Genomic DNA, 22,791 nt, shown 5'->3' on the forward strand with positions numbered 1-22,791 from the left:
ATTCCAACTTAGCCTGTATGAACTCATTATTCAACTTTTATTAGTGTGCATTGAACTGTTTACCTTTTTCTCACAAGATATCAAGATTTCTAATTTGTAGGGTACTTTTGGACGACCAGTTTGCAGGTGATATAGCCTACTAACTTGTTGGAGGTTGCTGGCCATGCATGGATACCCGGGGATGATGTTGCAGCCGTCCGATGTCACTCCAGGCTGAACTTGGGATCCTGATGGTGCCTGTGGATCCATGCTCTCGTTGACCAATGCCTACACTCACCTTTTTAAATGATGTAGGTAGGGTTGATACAGTGGATGAAACTTCGCAATTCTCACCAACCACAGAACGCCATTTTAACTTTGTACAAACTATTTATTGAAATAATGAGGAATAGGCTGTATCTAACGATAAGGATCGATCCAATAATGTACATATTTAAAGGGCTTATATGAAATGTTCATTCGAGTGCATCAATTCAATAACTTTATTTAGTGGACTCCAATAACTATGTTCAATGGCACAAGACTGATAAACAAATGTAAATAGGCCTACCAAGAACGTGAAATGTAGGACTATGCTAGGCAATTATGTTTTCTTCTGAACTAGGCCTTGTGGATCATGCAATGTTGAGTGTTATGTTTTATTGGCACCAAATTCTGTAATTTCACAGTAATATTGATTGACTGCAGAAAACCAAACATTGCATGCCCCCTCTCAAAGAACATTTAGCAGTAATCCTCATCATTTACAAATACAGACCGGCTAAACATTTCACCTGCCTACATGGGACACTGCATTCAATGTATTATAACTAATGTGGGTTTATATTGACTGAATAGGGCTGCAAAACACAACAACAAACCAAAACATCATAACCCGTACTTCTGTAACCCTGAGCACCTTTCCACATTTAGACTAGGGCTTTTCTGGTCGCCTCTACAAGGGGTGCATGTTGCACTCCGCTCCGCGCGCTGCGTTTCCAGCACGCGGACATGCCGCTCTTCTCATTGTTTACCTATGAACCACAGTAAGCAAATGCCATCTGTTTCCCCTGCCGCTGTCATCTGCACCTTTAATTACCTAATAGAGACGACATTAAACTATATATTTTTGACATTCAAACTAATTATCTCGGCAGCTATCTCACACGCATGAAAACTTCATGACAATAAATCACGGGGTGGCGTAGCCTAATATATAAACATTGAGATGGAGTTGATGTCACCTATGGTCAATGTTGAACAAAGTTAGTTGATTAATAGATTGAGGATAAAGCTCAACATGCTAAAAAACGCAGGCACAACAAATTACCTTTTTGGAGGCATTAATCTAACAATAATTAGGCCTGCATTTAGGCTACTAGCCTACAAACGTGGACAATTCTTTCGGTCGGAAATATAAATAAGTTGGAAATATAACAGCTTTGAGTTAATATGGTAGTTTAATAAAAATATAATTAATGCATGGATAGACCTACCATGAAACATTTTTATCGGTGTTCTCTCATGGTTTCCAATTAAATGCCCCAGCGCAATTAAAACGTGACTGTGGGCACTTAAGAAATTCAACATTCTTTGAACAGTTCATTAGGCCTATGCTTCAAAAACCCATGAGAGGCTTTCATTTCTTTAAGAAAGGCTACAGATGACTGGGTTTTTACACCATTTTAGGCAGTCACAAAGGGAGTGCTTGACCCAACATATGTAGCAGCATGTTTCTGCTGCCGCAGCACCCTGGTGAGGTATTTGAGCGACCTCTTTCGTTGCTGCTGCCCTGCCTGAGCACGGCTGGACACGGATTGCCTCCCGGGGTCTCCCGATGAAATCGCATAGTCTATTAACAGAGACAGAGGTTAGAGTAGCAGTTATACAAGGTGTAAGAGGCACAGGGTTTGGGAAAACCAGTGCGTATTTACACGCTTCATCTACTCACCAAGTGCTCATTACGTTGTTAACCTCTAGTTCACATGAGGCTCTGGCGATGATGATGGAGTTCAAGCGAATGGTTGCATTTCCTTGAAGACATTGTAGATCACAACCTTGAAATAACTCCAGAAAAAAACTTTATATTTATTACTGTAGGTAATAAATGTAAAGCTATATTGCCCACAAATGTATAGGCCCTGAAATAGTTTGGCTATATCAAACCTTACAGGCTACCCCCATAAAAATTGATTAGGTCGATTTTGATATCCAAAACTTGGAAGATGAGGATAGTCTAGTTTACCCATAACTCACGCACTACTCTTGAAAACAATGAGGCCTATAGGCTCAATGGAAGATACTGACATTGCTGTATTTCTCTGAGAATAAGTGGAAGGTCGCAGTTCCTCAGCAAACACTTGAGCCCGAGAGTCCTTCTCTCCCACTCTTGACTGCTGGAACAACACGCATTTCTAAACCCCGACATCGCATATGAATTTTTAAGGTCTCTTCGCCAAACCTTTTTCCCACCTCTCAGTGCATGCATCACGCACACATGCACGTACCTTTCTCCAAAGCCCGGCCGTTTCTTCTGCCCTCAAGGCAGGTTGGCAGTGCTTGTCATGACTCACTTTAAATAGGGTGGGCTACAATTATTCAGGAGATTAATTTGATATGTTTCATACGTATGTAGTAGGCTACAATAATGACAACAGTGTGCATATAAGAATGTCAATAAAAGTAATCAAGCTATTAATATACAGCCATTCCACACGTTCAATTGTAAAATGTTTAACACAGTTTTAGAGTAGCCTAAATGTGTGTGTGTGTGTGTGTGTTAGGTACGCACAGCCAATTAAAATGCAGGCTCTATCCTTCCACATCTGCCTCCTTTGCAAACGAATGGCACAGAAAAGAAGGTAGCCTATGAATGGTCGTTCATTGAGATCACAGATGGAGTATGAGTTTTTGCTCGAAATTTGAGAAACACCATTGTCCCCAATCAAAACTCAATGTGTTCGGCTACAATGGTCTGGGCTTTGAGCTCTGCCGCTTCAATTGGCCTTGTTTTTTAAACTTGAAATGTTCAGTACAAAGACTGGCCTCCTAAATGTCACAACCGCGTCGGTTCCAAGTGTGGCTGTCCTCAAGACCTTGTTCAAAAAGAAAAAGAACACAATTATGAAGCAATAATTACTCTGCTTTACTTCGCACGCCACTGCTCCCATTCAAACCCCTTTAGCCCTGTTTAATGCTTTATTCGAGGGCATGATAATCCAAATGCCACAGGTTTAAGTTTTTTCTTTCGGGTTTAACAAAAAATTGCATATAAATGGATGTGGGAATCGTTAAATAAATTAATGTTCCATGTCGTTGCAATTATAGCCTGTTGAATTGTAGCCCTTTAATCAAACCTAACGTTTAGCCGGATGTTATGACTTTATGACCCATAATAACATCATAACAAGTCAATTAAGCGTTCATTTGAGTTTAATCTATTACCAATTTACTACAATTACAAAAATGCAAACATCATCTATAGGCCTGATGGTGAGTGGGCTTTGATCATTATTATTGCCTTATAGTTTATTACAAGAGCTGAAATTATTGACGAGAATTCACAAGTGTCAGAATTTCAGCTTTGTAATAAGCTAAAAGCCTATATTAGACCACACAACGTTTCACATGATGCCAATTTACATGAGGGAAACAAAAACATATTGTCTCCTGTTGTATGCGCCTATATAGTTTATTTTAAAATGCCGCATGGTTGGTTATTCATGCAGTCAGAAATAGGCGATATTAAAATCCCGCTCTGCATAACACCTTTCACTATCTCATGGTTTTAGTGATGGATAAAAAATAACTTAAAACAACATTATAATCGAAAAAGCTGCCGCTCAGTCTCAATATAGGACATGGCATCATTTATGTGTACCCTGTGGTTTACGGAGACGGAGGTTGTAATGATTATATTCTATAAAAATAAAACGTCCTAAAAACGGAACATATTGATAAAGGCCTACAGTCCAAACTAGGCTACAAGAAAACAATATATGTGAATAATAATAATAATTTTATGTTAAACGTAGGAAATTGTAGTTGTGCCTATGTTTGTATTTGCATTCGAAATAAAGTCTAAATTATCCAAAATAGTCCTAATTCCCTGTTTAATTTACCTAAAAGGACAACACTTTATAAAAACGCTTTCATTCATTTTATTTTCATAGCCTATAGGCCTACAGACGCGTAATGGTGTCCTCAAGAGGTAAATAAAATAACTTCATTCAATTTGAAGTAAATAAAATAATAATGCGAGAAAGAATAGAACACAACTGATACATTTTTTTATGATATAAGTTCTCTTAATTTCAATAGAAAACCCGAGTTGAGTTTTATTGCTTGGGGCTCTTGCTTTAATCATATCTTTGAGTGTTTAATTGTCCAATATATAGCATACATGTAGGTCTATAGGCTTTCACCGCATTTAAAATAAATATGTAGGTCACTGATTTGTGTTCTACGTAGCTACTTTATTTATAGTATATATAATATTTGTTTGTTGATTTTTCACAACTATTAACATTTCCATAAGTTTGAATATCACCACCTTTATACTTGCATGAGCCAAAAGCTAAATTGATTTAAAAAATGAATATAACCTTGGCATTAAAGGTGGGATATTAGACAATAATGACAGGATCATCATAAGGCTGTTAAAGCGTAATAATCATACATCTTCTGATGCTATGCTGCGTTTTTGACACCTCCATCTCCCTTACTCACTTTCCATCACACACACACACTCACTCTCTCTCTTATTGAACAAGAAACCCAGAGAGAAATGAGCCCCCTTTTGTGCCCAACAGTTTAAGCTGCATAGATTGTTTCTTTGGCGCTCATTGAGTGCCAACATCTCTGAGAAAGTAAACGTTGAGTGACCCTCCAGGTTAGTTTAGTCTGGGATCCCTCCATCACTGGGTGAGTGGATTTAAAATGCTGGATGCTGTGGGATCACATCTTACTTCAAAGGAGAGATCACTTGCATCAGGAATTCTGTTCCCTCACTAGGGGCCAACATTCTTGACCCTGGAAGACTGGTTAAACATTATTGAACGCTTCCCTTTTGTTAGGGAATAAAGTCACCACCTGATGTTGCCACCAGTGAATCTGTGCCACAGGAAGCCAGAGAATAAGTCCATTGTCACACAGCCACATTCTCAAAATGTGAGATTTAACAGCGGTGGCTTTACTTAAAGATGAGACTGAGTGACAGGCAGCGTCTTTGGATGTCTCAATCAGTGTGTCTTAAAGGTTGTCCCTCACAGTTTACTGCAGAATTATGCTTGAGAACAGATGTCCTGGGGTCTATAATGGCACCAAAAAACTTAGATCTTTACAGACGTATAATTTAGTGAAGTGGTTTTCATTAACCATGTACACATCAATACATTAACCAACCAATCCTCTGAAATAAAACTCTTTAACAGAACATATTGCAATTCTAGCAGTAAAAAATAAATCAGGTGACAAGTTTGATCAAGTTGAGAGAAAAATATTATCCAATTGGCATTTCCGACTGCATCATCATCATTAGTTGCAGCTGTACAAAAGAGATGCCCAAGTGCATTAGTGAACCATTCAATGATTGAAACTGTAATATCACACATCAGAGGAGTTGCACAATCCACATAATTCCCTGGGGAAGAAGGCCTGACAAGAATTATGCACTTGTCTCTTGCTTATGTGAACCCAGCTCATGTTCAATGAAATCCTTACCGTCCAGTGAACTCTCCTCTACCTTAAGCTCTGTTGAGGATTCCATACTTTTACAACCATGATGCTACTTTGGGTTAAAATAAGTAACTCTGTAAACTGGACGTGCCCACTTCTGATATGCAGCAAACTCCTTCAATTAAAAATCTACATTTGACCTTTTTCAACAAGTCAAGAATTGTGGAACCTTAAATTGGGAATGCATGAGGGAAGTTTAACTGTGACAGTTATTAGTTTTGCCAGGGTATCAGGACCACCAAAATCTCACAAATCAAGAGAACAAATTGAGTGGATAATCTACCAGAGTGATTAATAACCTTAGAAATCTGCAACCATATCCTGTAAATGACAGACCCTGTTCAGTCTCCGCTGTGAAGTGAACTTGTCACTCCCAGTACTCACCATCCGTTTCTCAAACATTGGAAATAGTAATGACTTGCTAAATCACTTGAATCCGTTTACATATGTAGAATCTTAATTTGAGCCAGTTTGCTACAGCGGAAAAATCATCCTGCAGCAACAGAACATGTGAATTAAGTGGATTATAATTAAATAACATCTTTGTAGAGGTTGAAACATTTTTCGTAAGGGAAAATCAAGTCCGAAATTTTAAATTGTAAATGACAAACTTCAGAAGCCTAAACCTAAAATACACTACACAATTTAAAGTACTCCTGCAACAGGGTGATCAAATTAAGATCCTACACCTGTATCTATGTATAAACCTGGATAATTTAAATGAGGGCTAGAATGCTGTCTCTCTTTTGAGCAGTAGGTTACTGACAGGGTGTGTCAGATCAGGTTGTGAAGGAGACCAACTGACGCATGCTCAGCTCTGTCTCACCAGGCACACACACAGCAGCCTGGGGAAGTCTGACTGAATGAACACATAAAAAATTCTAATTCCTTGCGTGAGAACCAAGAAAGCGGTGGGAATGTTGCAAAGGGCTGAATTTGCCTTTAGGATGGAGAGATTATTTTCCCTCCAAGGGTCAGATGCACACAATATGCCAAGAAGATTAAGATTGTCTGGATTTTCATATTTGCCAATGACCCAATGCACATTCTCCTGTTCTGAAACCCACTGCACATTCTCCTGTTCTGAAACCCACTGCACATTCTCCTGTTCTGAAACCCACTGCACATTCTCCTGTTCTGAAACCCACTGCACATTCTCCTGTTCTGAAACCCACTGCACATTCTCCTGTTCTGAAACCCACTGCACATTCTCCTGTTCTGAAACCCACTGCACATTCTCCTGTTCTGAAACCCACTGCACATTCTCCTGTTCTGAAACCCACTGCACATTCTCCTGTTCTGAAACCCACTGCACATTCTCCTGTTCTGAAACCCACTGCACATTCTCCTGTTCTGAAACCCACAGCATGAGGTCCTGTTCCACCTTAATGACTGACCCTCCACCCAAATGAGAAATAAGAATGCCAGAAATAACACCAAATCTATTCTGGTCATTTCATTAGAGGCATGCATTGAGAGTACTAATCCTGATTCCCGAAACCTGCATCTTTTGATAAAAGTTCTCAGTGAAAAATGAGGGCTCTACTGTTGGGCCCACTGTGCCGGCTTAAACTTTGGCTTTTACTGTCAAAAAGAACTCCATTGCAGATGGAGAGATAAGCCTATAAGCTCATTGCTGAACTGAGAAAATTAGCCTTTGTGGCAGATAATACCAGATGTCTGGAAAATATTGCTGTAAAACAAGACAATGAGGCAAATAACTTTTCTTAGGAAAAGCAAACTAGTATTTACCATTTTAGTGGCAATAATAATGTAGTCTTATCCCCTGCCTGGTTTTTACACAGGAAGCTCACCATGTTCGCTAATTGAGTACAGCATGCAGACGTACACAGTTCAGTCAAACACAAAAACTCTTATTTATATCTTTCAGACAGGGACAGCCCATAGCCTACTGGCCAAATAGACAAATGGCATAAATAATATAACAGCTTTAATATGGAATAGAAAGTTTGCTGATGCCTCAATGACAGAAACCCTGAAATCATAATGGGCGCGTTCCACATCTAAGGTGAGGCGACGCAACAACCAACGGTTGCATGCCACGTCATCGTCGACTGACAAATTGCTACATGTGGTTAGCTGACACTTAAAATATCTATCCAGGCATTGTTAGACCTGTCATGTGTCAGCAACGTCTAAGCATAGGAACGTGCCCAATGGTAAAAATAAAGGCGTAAAATAAATGTAATACTATAAATAATGTGCCAAGTGAAATTTACAAAATGAATAGCCTATCCAGCTCCTCAAAATGTTCCCTGTCAAATCTGTATTAAGATATAACTTAAATTAGAAGGGGAAAAAAAACATAATTAAGGCCACAATAATAATATAAAATGTCAACCGACGTGTGTGTCTGTGTGCATTTCAAGAGAGTGCTGGCTCAGACCGATGCATGTTCATATATATTTTATATAATGTATATCAAACTAAAACTAATACAGCATCAAACTTAAAAAGGATCAAGAAAAATAAAGGAGGAACAGTTGGTTGTGGAGCCTTTTGAAATTAAAACCAGGCTGGTCGGAGCAGAGCAGGAGGGGTGCAGATCAGGAACATTGAGCCTCTTTGGCTGCTTGTGATGGTCGGGTTGGATGGGGCAGGGGGGTCCGTCACTGGTTGGGTGCATGGAGGTGCATGGGGGTGGAGGGAGCAAAGAGGGTACAAGCCAAATGCAGGTGGAGATGAGATAGTCCAGCGTTCTCCAGGAAATGTCTCTTTGCTTTTTTTGTTTACTTTATTGAAACACGTCTAAAATAGCAGCCGTACTGTAGTGGGAAGTCCTTGTCCGTGATGCTGTTCTTCTACTCAAAAGTTTATTTTTAATATCCTTGATCATACTGTAAGATTGTGGGCAGAGAAAACCATGACATTGCAATTAAGTGAGGGGCGAAAGAGTTTGGCTGTGTGCTTGTGGTTGCTTCTCTGTGCATACGTGTACACTAGGCATTCATGTATGATGCAGAGGCCGAGAGCAGAGAATCTTACGTGTGGGTTTTGTGGGGGTGTTTGTGTCTGAGTAGTGTACTGTATGTTGTGTATTGTGTGTTTAAGAGTTCACATCTGTGTGAGAGGGTGGTCGGTCTCTGTAGACCCACTGGGACCATGCTAGAGCTCTTCACTACTCTTCCAGCCAGTCCCACCACCACAGCCAGGCAGTCCTACTCTTTAGCTTCCAGGAACAGGGTCTCCTGAGGGAAAAGCTTGGCCTCCAGTAAAGACGAGGCTGGGTCTAGCTGGGTGATCTGCAGAGGAGAAAGAACAAATCGAGAACCATGAGACTAGTTCACATTCATACAGGTTACATGACACAGTCATTACAAGTCTTTGTTCTAGCTTGAGTTGAAAGTGACCTTTCACTGCATGTGTTATCAGGGTTTCATGAAGGGATACTAGCATGCTAGCAGATACCTATAGACTTCCTGTTATTGCGCTAACGGGCATTGGCTCGTGAAACTACCTCTAACTTCCTTCATACTAGACACAGAGACATAAAAATGGTATCCATGAGTTTCTGACTCTGGGGAAGTAGATAAAGGGCCTCTACCAAAACCCCAAAATATTCCTTTAAACTATGGGCCAGGACCCAGTGGCCATGGGCGAAGTGGGTTACGAGTTATGAGAATACATCTATAATAAAACACACTATTTCTTAAATTGGGTCGTTGGAAGATGGTCACCGGAGGACAGTAAATTTCTAATTTGGGTCTCAAGCTGAAACAGTTTAAGAATCACTTGTTTACATGAAAAGTATTCAGTTGCAATGTGCTGATAAAAAAGTAACAATGATCAACTATTCCAATTCTTAGCATTTATGTCCTTGAACACTTCTTTCTATGTACCTTGGGATATGTACACAAAAGTCAATGTCCAATGTACGCCATGCAAAGAGATGTACTCTGCGTGAACTAAGTCTCTTCCATCATGTAGACAAGCTGGGACTGAGGCAACAATCTGATCATTTCTGTTGCAGTGTCCAGCATTACATTTCCAAGAGAGACTGATCATTTCTGTTTTTCCATCCAAACTGTTGTAGTTTCTACACGGCCCTGCATTGTACGATGTGTTACGACCATAAAACGAACCACCTTCCCTACTGAGTGAATGAACAAACACAAATACGTAAGGTAGACGGTAATATTAGTGACACACAGTGTGTATCAATAAGCGCAAAAATAATTAAAATCCAAGTTGAGCGCACCAGCAGAGCAAGACCGTAATGATGCATTGCCACCCATAATACAACTAATTTCGTTAGTTTACCCGTGTGTCAACATGGTTATGTTGTTTAACATGAGGCGACCCTGCCTCCTAGCTTATGAGGGTTAATCACTGGGGGTCTCCCGTTACATAGGCCCCTGTCGTCCTCGTCCCCACACCTGGGTCCTCTGTGACGTGGGGGCCAGGCCAGGACTTATCTGCTGCCTGTGGTTAGACCTCCTATTATGATCACTGGGGTGGTAATTAACTAACAGGCCTCAGACAACCAGCGCAGTAAGGTCAGAGTTTACCTCACACTGATTAGCCCATCCTCACGAAGACAGATTAGGTGGAGAAACACAGCTAGGTAATGTAATGGCTGAGAGACCTTTGAGGAGGCTGAAACATGAGCGCTGAAACCAAGTCAAAACACCCACCTCTCCTCTCACCGTGGAGTCAGAGTTGGCTGTGTAAAGATCCTGACAGATGTGTCTCTCAATCACCGCTCTGGCTGGGGGTGTAATCCATGTAGTTGTAAATTGTCTTGACCGGTTCTCCATTGAAGTAGGATGTATTGTGACTTTTGCTGCCAACAGGCTGATCTACTCCCTGATATAACATCTCATGCTCCTCTTTTCTACCACACAGATATGGTAACAAACCTATTGTCCCCTCAATGAGTCATCTTTCCTAATGAGTCATATTTCCAATGATCATTGAGACATCCAAAACCTAACCTTCAATAGAGCTAGATAAAGTACATAATTTCAAAGCTATGATGCCGGGAGTTCAAAGAGCAAGAATTCATCAGCAAACACTGCTATTCCCAGATGAACAGGGAAATGTCACACCAATGGAGGCTCTTTGTCTTCATCTCCTCATACTAATTTCTTCTGTCATCTGGGCTCTCCGCTCCCCAGTATGACCTGAGGGTGTAAGGCAGCACAGGGAGGGGGTGCCACGGCAACCTACACAACACACCGCAGCGAGGGCAAAGCAAGATGGCTTGCTGCTAACAGCTTACACCCCAACGGGTGAACGCCTTTCTCCCCACCTTTGGCTCAGTATTTCACAAATGCCAGCTATGCAAATGAACCCGACAGGCGTGTTATGACACCACAGCATCAGGTATGAGTAAATGAGGGTTTAGGGAGGATCAGGTGCGGCTGTGTGTGTGTTGGGGGGGGGGGGGGGGGGGGGGGGGGGGGGGGGAGAAGAGAGCATCTGACTCTAAAAAGAAAGTAGAGAAACAAGATGCCACACTGACACAGGAGACAAGCGCTATTGCTGATTGTTTACATTGTTATCCAATTAACAGACCACAAGCATTGAGGCATCCGTCAACAAACAAAGCTGTTGTTTTCCACTCTGCGTCGTGATACCAGCTCCATATTTTCACTGTCTGGCTCGGCCTAGACTCGATGAATTCTCTTCTCCCCTGACTGACACATACGGCAGCGCATGACACACAAACATATTCATTCCAACATTATTCATGACACGGCTAACAAAACAATCTTATCAAGAACAGCTCTATGATAAAGGCAATGCACAAGCATTAGCATATGTTAGCATAGTAGATAAACCAACTAGGTGTATGACACACAACATGAAAGTCCAGCACAGGTTTGTGAAGGGTCATTTTAAGAGTGTTTTGAAGATTCCGGTTAAATCCGGAGCAGTAGTGTGTTCTCCAGTGCTTGATGATGTTGACAGTGGATAATCCTTTAACCCTATCACACGCACTCATCCTGACAGGCCTCACACAGTGGCCAAACAAATACTGAGCAGAGCGAGATGCCAGCTTGCTTGATAGATCCACTACTACTGTAAATGTTGTACATTTGTATGACGTATACATGCAAGGCGCTCATGAAAAAGAGGCCTGGGTCTCAAATGGTATTTCCCTGCTAAATTAAAAGGTTCCATTTTTTTAATTTTTTTAAACTACTGTCAAAATAGTCTAATCCCACTGAAAATGTAATCTAAAACTAAAATCTTTATTTAGGTCTATGGTTAAAAAAACGAAATAAGCATCACTCATGTACACAACTTATTCAAGTTACACAAGGACTACAGAGATTTCAGTGTGAACATCAATATGTGGGTTGTATAAAGAAAATAAAACACAAGATTAATTTCATTCTTACCATCGAACAGAGCTTCCACCCTCCCTCTGCAAGTATATGTTTGAGGGATTACATTTCTAGATTTGATTTGAGATCATGTTGGATCTCAACTTCCAATCTCTAGTGAAGAACTACCGTAGTAGGAACATTTTGGCAAATTTATATGCGTTAGAGACAATCTGCTCTTACATCTCAGAAAATAATTGATTAACTCCATGTTATTGTCTTAAGTTAAACATGAGGAAATCATAACACTGAACATAATTAAACACTTGAAGTTAAAATAAATATTGCAAACCACTTCATTAGTATGTTGATAACTTGAGTGAAAAGATAAAAACACCCGTCTCAAGATGTCCGTTTCCAACATAATTAAACATGCAGCTGAAATAACGCATTTTTAATTAAGCCATTTGGGTTCTGTCAATTAAAACCAAATAGCTTGTCTGTTTTAAAGTTGTGTTGTCAAGTGTTTATTCGGCCAATTACAAAAGCAGTGGGAGACCATTATGTGCTTCCAGGAACGATGGCAACACGTAGAGCCGGGGCGTGAACAGCCCACTTCAAAGAGGGACACCGTGCGGCCTGGAGGAGGGAGGGACGGAGGACCGGAGGGTGAAAGGGGGGACTGCCGTTACCTAGGGGAACAGGCCTTGAGCTTTTAACTTCTCTTGAAGAGGAAGCACTCTGCTCCCACAAGCGCTATATGCTGCATAGAGCAGAGCCAACACAAACACAGTTCAGAAAGCGTGAGACTGAGTACAGTATGCATGTACAGCACTGTGAGGCAGAGGTGTGATAAGTCAGAGAGCTACTGGAATCAGAGCAAATCCTACATGGAGCTTTGGAGCTATACCCCACAGTCATATAGGTGGGAGAGGATATTGTAGAAAGAGTTTTGGGTTAAGAGTATGCATTTTGGGACTATATCAATAAAACTGCCATTTTCTTCCTGTGCACTTCACTGTTTCAGACTTGAAACGAACCAACTGGTGCAGCTTTGATGTCCATTTCAGTTGGACACGAGGATCATTTCATTGCAAGGTATATTTTTTCCTCAGCTAGAGTTTTGTCTAAATCATCCTACACATTGGCACTGTTCATTATTTTATTTTCAGAAACCTGGAACATCAATTAGGGTAAGGTAAAACCTGGCACAAAGTACAGCATCACAACGTGAAGAAAAATATAACGTGTAGACAATGTTTTGGTATCTAAAACCTGTTGGGTCTACTGAGCTAGGTTAACTCATGACTGGAAAAATGTACAGCTGCGTTTGCACAGGCAGCCCAATTCTGATCTTTTTCCCACCAATTGGTCTTTTGATCACATCAGATCTTTTCACATCAAATCTTTTTCAGAGCTGATTGGTGAACAGACCAATTCGTGAAAAAAATATCAGAATTGGGCTGCCTGTGTAAACATAGCCAGCCTAAGTAGCTGGACCACATGGTGCTGGTGAGTGTGAAGAGAAATGTTGAAGCCAAGACCAAAAATGAAACTTCCCCAATAACAAACAAGCAGCCAAAGAAACCAATGTATAAAGTCAGCAACACATTTTCTTTTCTTTCGGTTTAATCATCTTGCACTAAATTGATTTCTTATTGCTGGCAATTCTCTTGTCATGCATGGGAAGTAAGGAGAGATGAAGTTTAAACATTTGTGGTGCATTACAAATGCAATAGTGGTACATCCACTAATCCGAGCAGAGCAACAGTGGGAGCGTCTGGAGGAGATTGAGGCTCATTTTAATTAGAGAGGAGAGCTGGAAGATTAGACGGACTGGGAACAGTGTTCCGATGCACAAACATACACATTCTGCTAGGCTGTCTCCCAAATTACACCATATTTCCTATGTAGTGCCCTACTTTTGACCAGGGCCAATAGGGCTCTAGTCAAAAGTAGTGCATGATATAGAAAACAGGGTGCCATTTGGGATACAGAATAAACTCTACTTTCTTCTCCTCTGCCTCACATCTACTGGAATTTCACTGGAGATTAAGACACATTTTTATCTTTGTCTAATACTCTTGTTTACTTTCTCTTTGGTTTTAATTCTGAAGACAAAACTGTGAATCCTTGGATTTTAAAGTGTGCCTAAGTTGTGAATAAGGCATATACAGTGCCTTCGGAAAGTATTCAGACCCCTTGACTTTTTCTACATTCTGTTACGTTACAGCCTCATTCTAAAATGGATTAAATAGTTTATTTTCCACCTCAATCTACAAACAATACTCCACAATGGCAAAGCGAAAAGTTTAGTTTGTGTGCAAATGTATAAAAAAAAACACAAAAAACAAACAGAAATAGCTTATTTACATAGGCATTCAGACCCTTTGCTATGAGACTCGAAATTGAGTTCAGGTATATCCTGTTTCCATTGATTATCGTTGAGATGTTTCTAAAACTTGATTGGAATCCACCTGTGGACTTGGAAAGGCTGTCTATTAAAAACCTGTCTATTAAAAGGTTCCACAGTTGACAGCGCATGTCAGAACAAAAACCAAGCCATGTGGTCGAAGGAATTGTCCGTAGAGCTCCGAGACAGGATTGTGTCGAGGCACAGATCTGGGGAAGGGTACCAAAAACACAGTAGCCTCCAAGTACCCTATGGTAAATCTGACAGCAGTTGAGTTCCTCTGTGGAGATGGGAGAACCTTCCAGAAGGACAACCATCTCTGCAGCACTCATCCAATCAGGCCTTTATGGTAGAGTGGCCAGACGGAAGCCACTCCTCAGTAAAAGGCACAAGACACCTAAAGACTCTTAGACCATGAGAAACAAGATTATCTGCTCTGATGAAAGCAAGATTGAACTCTTTGGCCTGAATGCCAAGCGTCACGTCTGGAGGAAACCTGGCACCATCCCTACGGTGAAGCATGGTGGCGGCAGCATCAGGCTGTGGGGATGGGAGACTAGTCAGGATAGAGGAAAAGATGAACGGAGCAAAGTACAGAGAGATCCCATGATGATAACCTGCTCCAGAGCACTTAGGACCTCAGACTGGGGCAAAGGGTCACCTTCCAACAGGACAACGACCTTATGCACACAGCCAAGACAACGCAGTAGTGGCTTTGGGACAAGTCTCTGAATGTCCTTGAGTGGCCGAGGCAGAGCCCGGACTTGAAACAGATCGATCATCTCTAGAGAGATCTGAAAATAGCTGTGCAGCGACGCGACCCATCCAACCTGACAGAGCTTGAGAGGATCTGCAGAGAAGCAGACTCGAGGCTGTAGTCGCTGCTAAAGGTGCTTCAACAAAGTACTGAGTAAAGGGTCTGAATACTTTTGTAAGTGATATTTCCATTTGGTATTTTTTATAAATTGGCAACAATTTCTAAAACCTGTTTTTGCTTTGTCAATATGAAGTATTGTGTGTAGATTGATGGGGGACGACGACAATTGAATCCATTTTAGACTAAGGCTGTAACGTAACAAAATGTGGAAAAATTCAAGACGTCTGAATACTTTCCGAATGCACTAGGCACTACATAACCAAAAGTATGTGGACACCTGCTCGTCGAACGTCTCATTCCAAATTCATCGGCATTAATATGGAGTAGGTTCCCCCTTTGCTGCTATAACAGTGTCCACTCTTCTGGAAAGACTTTCCACTAGATGTTGGAACATTGCTGCAAGAGTATTAGTGAAGGCCGGCACTGATGTTGGGCGAGTAGGCCTGGCTCGCAGTCGGCGTTCCAATTCATCCCAAAGGTGTTCGATGGGGTTGAGGTCAGGGCTCTGTGCAGGCCAGTCAAGTTTTTCCACACCAATCTCAACAAACCATTTCTGTATGGACCTCGCTTTGCGCATGGGGGCACTGTCATGCTGAAACAGGAAAGGACCTTCCCCAAACTATTGCCACAAAGTTGGAAGCACAGAATCAACTAGAATGTCATTGCATGCTGTAGCATTACGATTTCCCTTCACTGGAACTAAGGAGTCTGAACCATGAAACACAGCCCCAAGCCATTATTCCTCCTCCACCAAACTTTACAGTTAGCACTATGCATTGAGGCAGGTAGCGTTCTCCTGGAATCCGCCAAACGCAGATTCGTCCGTTGGACTGCCAGATGATGAAGCGTGATTCATCACTTCCACTGCTCCAGAGTCCAAAGGTGGCGAGCTTTACACCACTCCAGCCAACACTTCGCATTGAGTATTGTGATCTTTGGCTTGTGTGCGGCTGCTCGGCCATGTAAACCCATTTCATGAAGCTCCCGACAAACAGTTATTGTGCTGGCATTGCTTCCAGAGGCAGTTATGAACTCGGGAGTGAGTGTTGCAACCGAGGACAGACGATTTTTTACGTGCTACAGCATTCGGCAGTCCCGTTGTGTGAGCTTGTGCGGCCTACCACTTTGCGGCTGAGCCGTTGTTGCTCCTAGACGTCTCCACGTCACAATAACAGCACTTACAGTTGACCAGGGCAGCTCTAGCAGGGCAGAAATTGGACGAACTGACCTGTTGGAAAGGTGGCATCCTATGACGGTGCCACGTTGAAAGTCACTGAGTTCTTCAGTAAGGCCACTCTACTGCCAATGTTTGTCTATGAAGATTGCATGGCTGTGTGCTCGATTTCATACATCTGTCAGCAACAGGTGTGGCTGAATTAGCCAAATCCACTAATTTGAAGGGGTGTCCACATACTTATAAAAAAGTATGTGGACATCCAGCCAACTTGACAACTGTGGGAATAATTGGTGTCAACATGGGCCAGCATCCCTGTGGAACGCTTTCGACACCTCGTAGAGTCCATGCCCCGACAAATTGAGGCTTTTTCTGAGAGCAAAAGGGGTTGCAACTCAATATTTGGAAGGTGTTCCTAATGTTTAGAATATATATTACAGGCTCAAAATGGCTAGAAACAAAGTACTTTCTTCTGAAACTCGTCAGTCTATTCTTGTTCTGAGAAATGAAGGCTATTCCATGTGAGAAATTGCCACTGGTGTTTTGCGGGTACTATTTAATGAAGCTGCCAGTGGAGGACTTGTGAGGTGTCTGTTTCTCAAACTAGACACTAATGTAGTTGTCCTCTTGGTCAGCTGTGCACCGGGGCTTCCCACTCCTCTTTCTATTCTGGTTAGAGGCAGTTTGCGCTGTTCTGTAAAGGGAGTAGTACACAGCGTACGAGATCTTCAGTTTCTTGGCAATTTCACTCATGGAATAGCCTTCATATCTCAGAACAAGAATAGACTGACGAGTTTCAGAAGAAAGTAATTTGTTTCTGGCCATTTTGAGCCTGTAATCGAAACCACAAATGCTGATACTCCAGATACTCAACTTGTCTAAAGAAGGACTGTTTAATTGCTTCTTTAATCAGCACAACAGCTTTCAGCTGTGCTAACATAATTGCAAAAGGGGTTTCTAATTATCAATTAGACTTAAAATTATAAACTTGGATTAGCTAACAACGTGCCATTGGAACACAGGAGTGATGGTTGCTGATAATGGGCCTCTGTACACCAATGTAGATATTCCATTTAAAAATAAATCAGCCGTTTCCAATAGTCATTTACAACATTAACACTATTTCTGATCAATTTGATGTTATTTTAATGGCTTTTCTTTAAAAAACAAGGACATTTCTAAGTGACCCCAAACTTTTGAACAGTAGTGTGTGTGTGTGTGTGTTTATATATATTCTAAACATTAGGAACACCTTCCTAATATTGAGTTGCAAGCCCTTTTGCTCTCAGAAAAAGCCTCAATTCGTTGGGACTCTACAAGGTGTCGAAAGCGTTCCACAGGGATGCTGACCCATGTTGACACCAATTATTCCCACAGTTGTGTCAAGTTGGCTGGATGTCCTATGGTTGGGGGACCATTCTTGATACACACGGGAAACTGTTGAGCATTAAAAACCCAGTAGCATTGCAGTTCTTGACACAAACCGGTACGTCTGGCACCTAACTACCATACCCTGTGTTCAAAGGCACTTAAATATTTTGTCTTACCCATTCACCCTCTGAATGGCACACACACACACAATCCATGTCTCAATTATCTCAAGGCTTAAAATCCTTCTTTAACCTGTCCCCTACCCTTCACCCACACTGATTGAAGTGGATTTAACAAGTGACATCAATAAGGGATCAAAGATTTCACCTGGTCAGTTTATGTCATGGAAAGAGCAGGTGCCCTTAATGTTTTGTACACTCAGTGTATGTGCCTGTACATTTTTTATGTGTATAGTGTGTGTGTGTGTGTGTGTGTGTGTGTGTGTGTGTGTGTGTGTGTGTGTGTGTGTGTGTGTGAGTGAGAGAGAGTTAGGGAGAGAAAAGTGTTTGTACTCCCATGTTCCCTACAGACCAGGATGGCAGGGTGTCTGGGCAGGCCCACACACACACACACACAAATGGAAATCCTATTTTGTTTCCACCGCTCCAATTAAGCAGGTAGTTAGAACTGTGCTCATTAGCTACCTGCCACAGCACAGAGCAGAGCGTGGGCACCAGCTCTAATTACTTGGAGAACTCCGGTCGGTGCTGCGCCGTACACCACGGCTGAGGAGAATACTGCTGACTGTATTGTATCCTAAGTAGCCAGTGCTCTTTTGTGCATGTGCACTGGCTCCTAATTAATATTCACCAAATTAGAAATGCACTTGTGGATAGAAGCAAAAACACACTTGCGTGTGGACGCATGCACACGCATGAAAAACACACTTCTCATTAGCCCACCATGGCTTTTAATTATACAGCAATCCTCTAACTATCTGAACAGTCACACTCTCTGGGCACTAGGGATAGAGATGAGCAACAAACTCGAGCCACTTGCCGGGATGAGCCAATTATTACTGTGGATTTCTCCTGCAGAGATGTTACATTACATTCAGGACCACTGAGCATTCTGCTGAGTTGATGATGACAGCTCAGTACCTGTAGTTAGGGAGCTGCAGGCACTGAGCAAAGAAAGCTAAACAGAGTTAAATGTTAGTCATTATAGACCATGGTTCTATCTTGTTATAAAGCCTCTAAATTGATGTGTGTGTGTGTGAGCTGTGTTTACTGCAGTGTTTGAAGGCTGTACTCACGTTTCTGCGGGGGAAGGTGGTGAGCAGTTTGAAGCCCTCCCAGGGGTAGCCCTTGGAGGCCACAAAGTCAAAGAGGACCTGCAGCTTGGTGCTGCCCAGGAAGCGCCGCACCAGGAACTCTCCACTGGGGGTTCGGATACGCAGCTTGCTAATTGGCTCTCCTCCCTCCTCCGCAGGCTCTGGCGGCAGGGCGTGCTCCAATGAGAGGCGGATGGCCTGGACAAAGGGGAGGGACAAAGAGTTAGGTAGTTAGGTACGGAAGGCCATGATTATTCACAGTTGGACAATATGATCATTGTAGGTGTGATTTATTTGCTTACAATACACCTACTTAAATGTTAAGATATAAATACTGGGTTGATTTTGTAACTGTTTAATAAATTGTGGTAGAAATGGGCACTCAAACTACTAATTACGAGACAACATATGGATTCAGAGTAATTTATAAGGCATCGAATCCTCTGACCTGTTCTTCCAAAACATGTAGGCTAGTCTTTGCCTCTCCTCCATTAAGACATACAGTACAACGCTGACTCGTGTCGAGGTAGATTAGATAGCGGCCCAGAACAAAAAGGCTAGCCTCATCAACAGCAGAGAAATTAATCAGGTCTCCAGTGTCACAGAGCAGGACCTGTGGCTTTCGCGGGCTCTTTCCCTCCAGCTTGTTGTTCCTGTTTTGACAGTGGGTAGCATATGCTGTGACAACACACGGCAGCTTTATTTACCAACCATAATGCAATTATATTTCATAAAAGTGTACAACAGTAGTTCATTAGCAGCTCCAAGCATTGAGTGGGCGCGTGCCGGAGGCTCTCCCCCAGGTAGGGGCCTGGTAAAGGGGCCCCTAGGGCCCCCTGCAGCACACAGATCTGTGGCATCTGAAGCCACACGCCTCACTCAGAGTCCGCTCCACACAAAGAGCACTCAGGAGCATCACCGCTCACTGCCAAAACCCCCCCAAAAAAACACCACCACAGGAGTGGGCAGGGAGGGGGAGGGGGGCAATGCATGCACCTGACAGGAGCACCATGGGGCTCCTGGATGTGTTAAATAATGACATCACCACTCCCCCCCTCTGCCTCTCTCACTCTGCCTACCTCTTCCATTCACCTCCCTCTCCACACAAAGACACAGAATGCATTCCCCTTGTCCTTGTGTGTTTACTGTGGTGTTTGTTTTCCTGCAGCCTGCGGGGTACTGTGGCGGGTGGTGCAGGGCACAAACAGACGTAGACGCGCGGCAGACTGGAGGGTTCTGGGCCCAGATTCACAAAACCTTGTTAAAAATAAATTTCTTCTTAACTTCCTTTTATCCCCCTCTTAACTCCCCCTCAAAGTTGCTATATTCCTCAAAAAGGTTATTTCTTATGTTTCTCCTTAAGAAAAAAGTTAATCTTAAACTCATCTTAAACTCAAGGCAGTGAGAGAAAAAGCTCATGAAAGCAATTGAACATTCACTCACAAACTTCATCCGAATGTTTCAGTATTGATTATTTTAAACCCAATAACATGTTTAAGAACAGTAAATCTTAGTAAGAAATATGCTAACATGATTGTCATTGCTAGCTAGACAGCTAGCTAAAATGGTTGCCTAGCAACAAACATCTTAAGAAGATTTGTTAGAAGATATTTGAGAAGTTTGTAAGAAAATCATTAAATCTTAAAATACTGTTGAGGAATTGCACTTACAAACTTCTTTTATTATTTTTTCTACTTAAGCAACTTAAGTTTTTGCATAAGAAGTGTTTTGTGAATCTGGGCCCTGGTCTGTGCGTAGGCCAGGGAGGCTGAGGGAGGGAGTGAGTAGCTGGCTGAGTGGCTGGCTAGGTGCTTGGCTGGGCTCCAGGTGTGGGACACCATGCTGCCTTGTTTACTCACACACAATGTCAGAGAAATGAGGCGTTGGCACAACCAGGGGTAAGCAGCACACAGCTCTGAACAGTTGGGACAGCTGTTGTCCTTCCTCCACACGCCATACAGACAGACAGGCTCCACTTAATCTCTCCCATCTTTCTACCCGACGACCAACAGTAGTAGTAGCGGGCGATAGAGCGAAACAATCTGGAACTAGATCTGTGTTTTGAACTCCAGCTTTGTTGAAACACAGATGTTCCGGTGCCAGTTACTCTTGAGTGATGACTCATGAAGTTCTGATGCATGTACAAACTGTATGTAATACTGATGTATAGCTAGATGTAATCTATGAAGATGTACAACCTGTTAAAAGACTGTCATACACAATCTTGGCACAGACAGAGACCTCCCTTTACCTCACCACTGTTGTATGTGATCATGGTTGTGGTATGTGTGTTGTTGTGCGTCTTCCTCCAGGTTGTTTGCCCCCCTCTTGTCCCTGAGGCTTCATTAGTGACTCCACTAGTGTCTCTAAGTCTCCACTGTCATCATTAAACACACCCTCCTGCCTGCCTCACACTTGACCAGGCAGACACACAACCAGATTCGTGAAACGCATCAGTCGACAGGCTGAAAATACACCTGATACAATCACACACAGGTCAAGTCAAAAAATAAAATGTCTATGTTTGCCCCTGTTTTAGCCTTTAGGGCCACAATAAGGTACCTGCATTTTGCATTTATTAAGGATCCCCATTAGCTGCTGCTACTCTTCCTGATATCCAAAAAAGATTAAGGCAATTAGAGAAAAAAATATACAACACATTATTACACCGATACATATCTACAATACAAAATGTATAAAACCGCAATACAACTATATTACAACGTTACAATGCACGTGTGTGTAGAGTGCGTGTGTTAGCGTGCGTCTCTTTCCAGTCCGCGTTGTTCGATAGGTTGCAGTTTTATCTGTTTATAAAAAGCCCCGGTAAGCCTGTCTAAGGTATATACTGCATGTACATACTACATGTAAACAAGAGAGGGGCCATTGAGTACGTTTACAAGCACACTAATCAATCGATATTAAACTGATTATGGCAGTAGGCCGAGCATGGAAATAGTCATGTAAACACCTTACTCTACTTATCTTAAAATCGGCCAAAGGTCAAAATAAATGCAAGCATATACCAATTTAAACACCTGATTTCCTGAGCAAGCTTTCGAATCATTAGGACCTGCTTAAGATCGGCGTTCCAGCAGTGCATTTAAACTGCACATGTGCCGGCAATAGCAACGCAAGCCTCCCTCTTACGCACGAGTTTAGTGAGTTCTGAAAAACTGATAGTATGCATCTTAGAAATTGTTTTCACATACAAATTGTACATGCCCGAACTAAGAATCAAATGTACTTCGCAAAAATAACATGGTCACTGTGGTATAATTATTATTTTCATTGGTCGATTTTCTGCATTAAATCAAAAGTCCCATCAAGTAGCCTGATTTCAGATGTGTCCATATAAACAGGATTATCAGGGAAATCCTTCTTCTTTCAAAGCATGTAAATGTTTTAAACAAACTATTGCATTAATCTGACTAACCACCATAATCATATTATTGTGTGCATGGAACCGTGCTCATTGCTGGGTATCATGTTGCTGAATATCTACACTTGTTGGATACAAGCAGTGTGTTGGCGGAGAAGAAACCATGGCAATGGGCTAGAGGACTACAGTGATATAATTAAGACTGGACAGACAGGGCTTTTGTCCGGGGCTGTTTAACTAATGTGACAAATCATCTCAGATAGCTGGTTCACCTGATCCCTGCTGGCTGTAGA

The 22,791-nt window shown here is 42.0% G+C and overlaps 1 protein-coding gene across 2 annotated transcripts in view; it reads right to left on the reverse strand.

The window, feature by feature from the left end:
• Positions 1–7,573: 7,573 nt before the first annotated feature.
• The window catches only part of LOC120052513 (FAS-associated factor 1-like), an 87,779-nt gene continuing 72,561 nt past the window's right edge, over positions 7,574–22,791 (reverse strand). For both annotated transcript variants that reach the window (XM_038999467.1, XM_038999466.1), the window contains exons 18-19: positions 19,099–19,314; positions 7,574–8,978 (exon numbers count right to left, since the gene is read on the reverse strand). In XM_038999467.1, coding sequence (XP_038855395.1) covers positions 8,895–8,978; positions 19,099–19,314 — 300 coding nt within the window. In that variant the 3' untranslated portion in view covers positions 7,574–8,894. The remainder of the gene's footprint in view (positions 8,979–19,098; positions 19,315–22,791) is intronic.

The sequence above is a fragment of the Salvelinus namaycush genome, chromosome 8, assembly GCF_016432855.1.
Source record: "Salvelinus namaycush isolate Seneca chromosome 8, SaNama_1.0, whole genome shotgun sequence".
Lineage (NCBI taxonomy): Eukaryota > Metazoa > Chordata > Actinopteri > Salmoniformes > Salmonidae > Salvelinus > Salvelinus namaycush.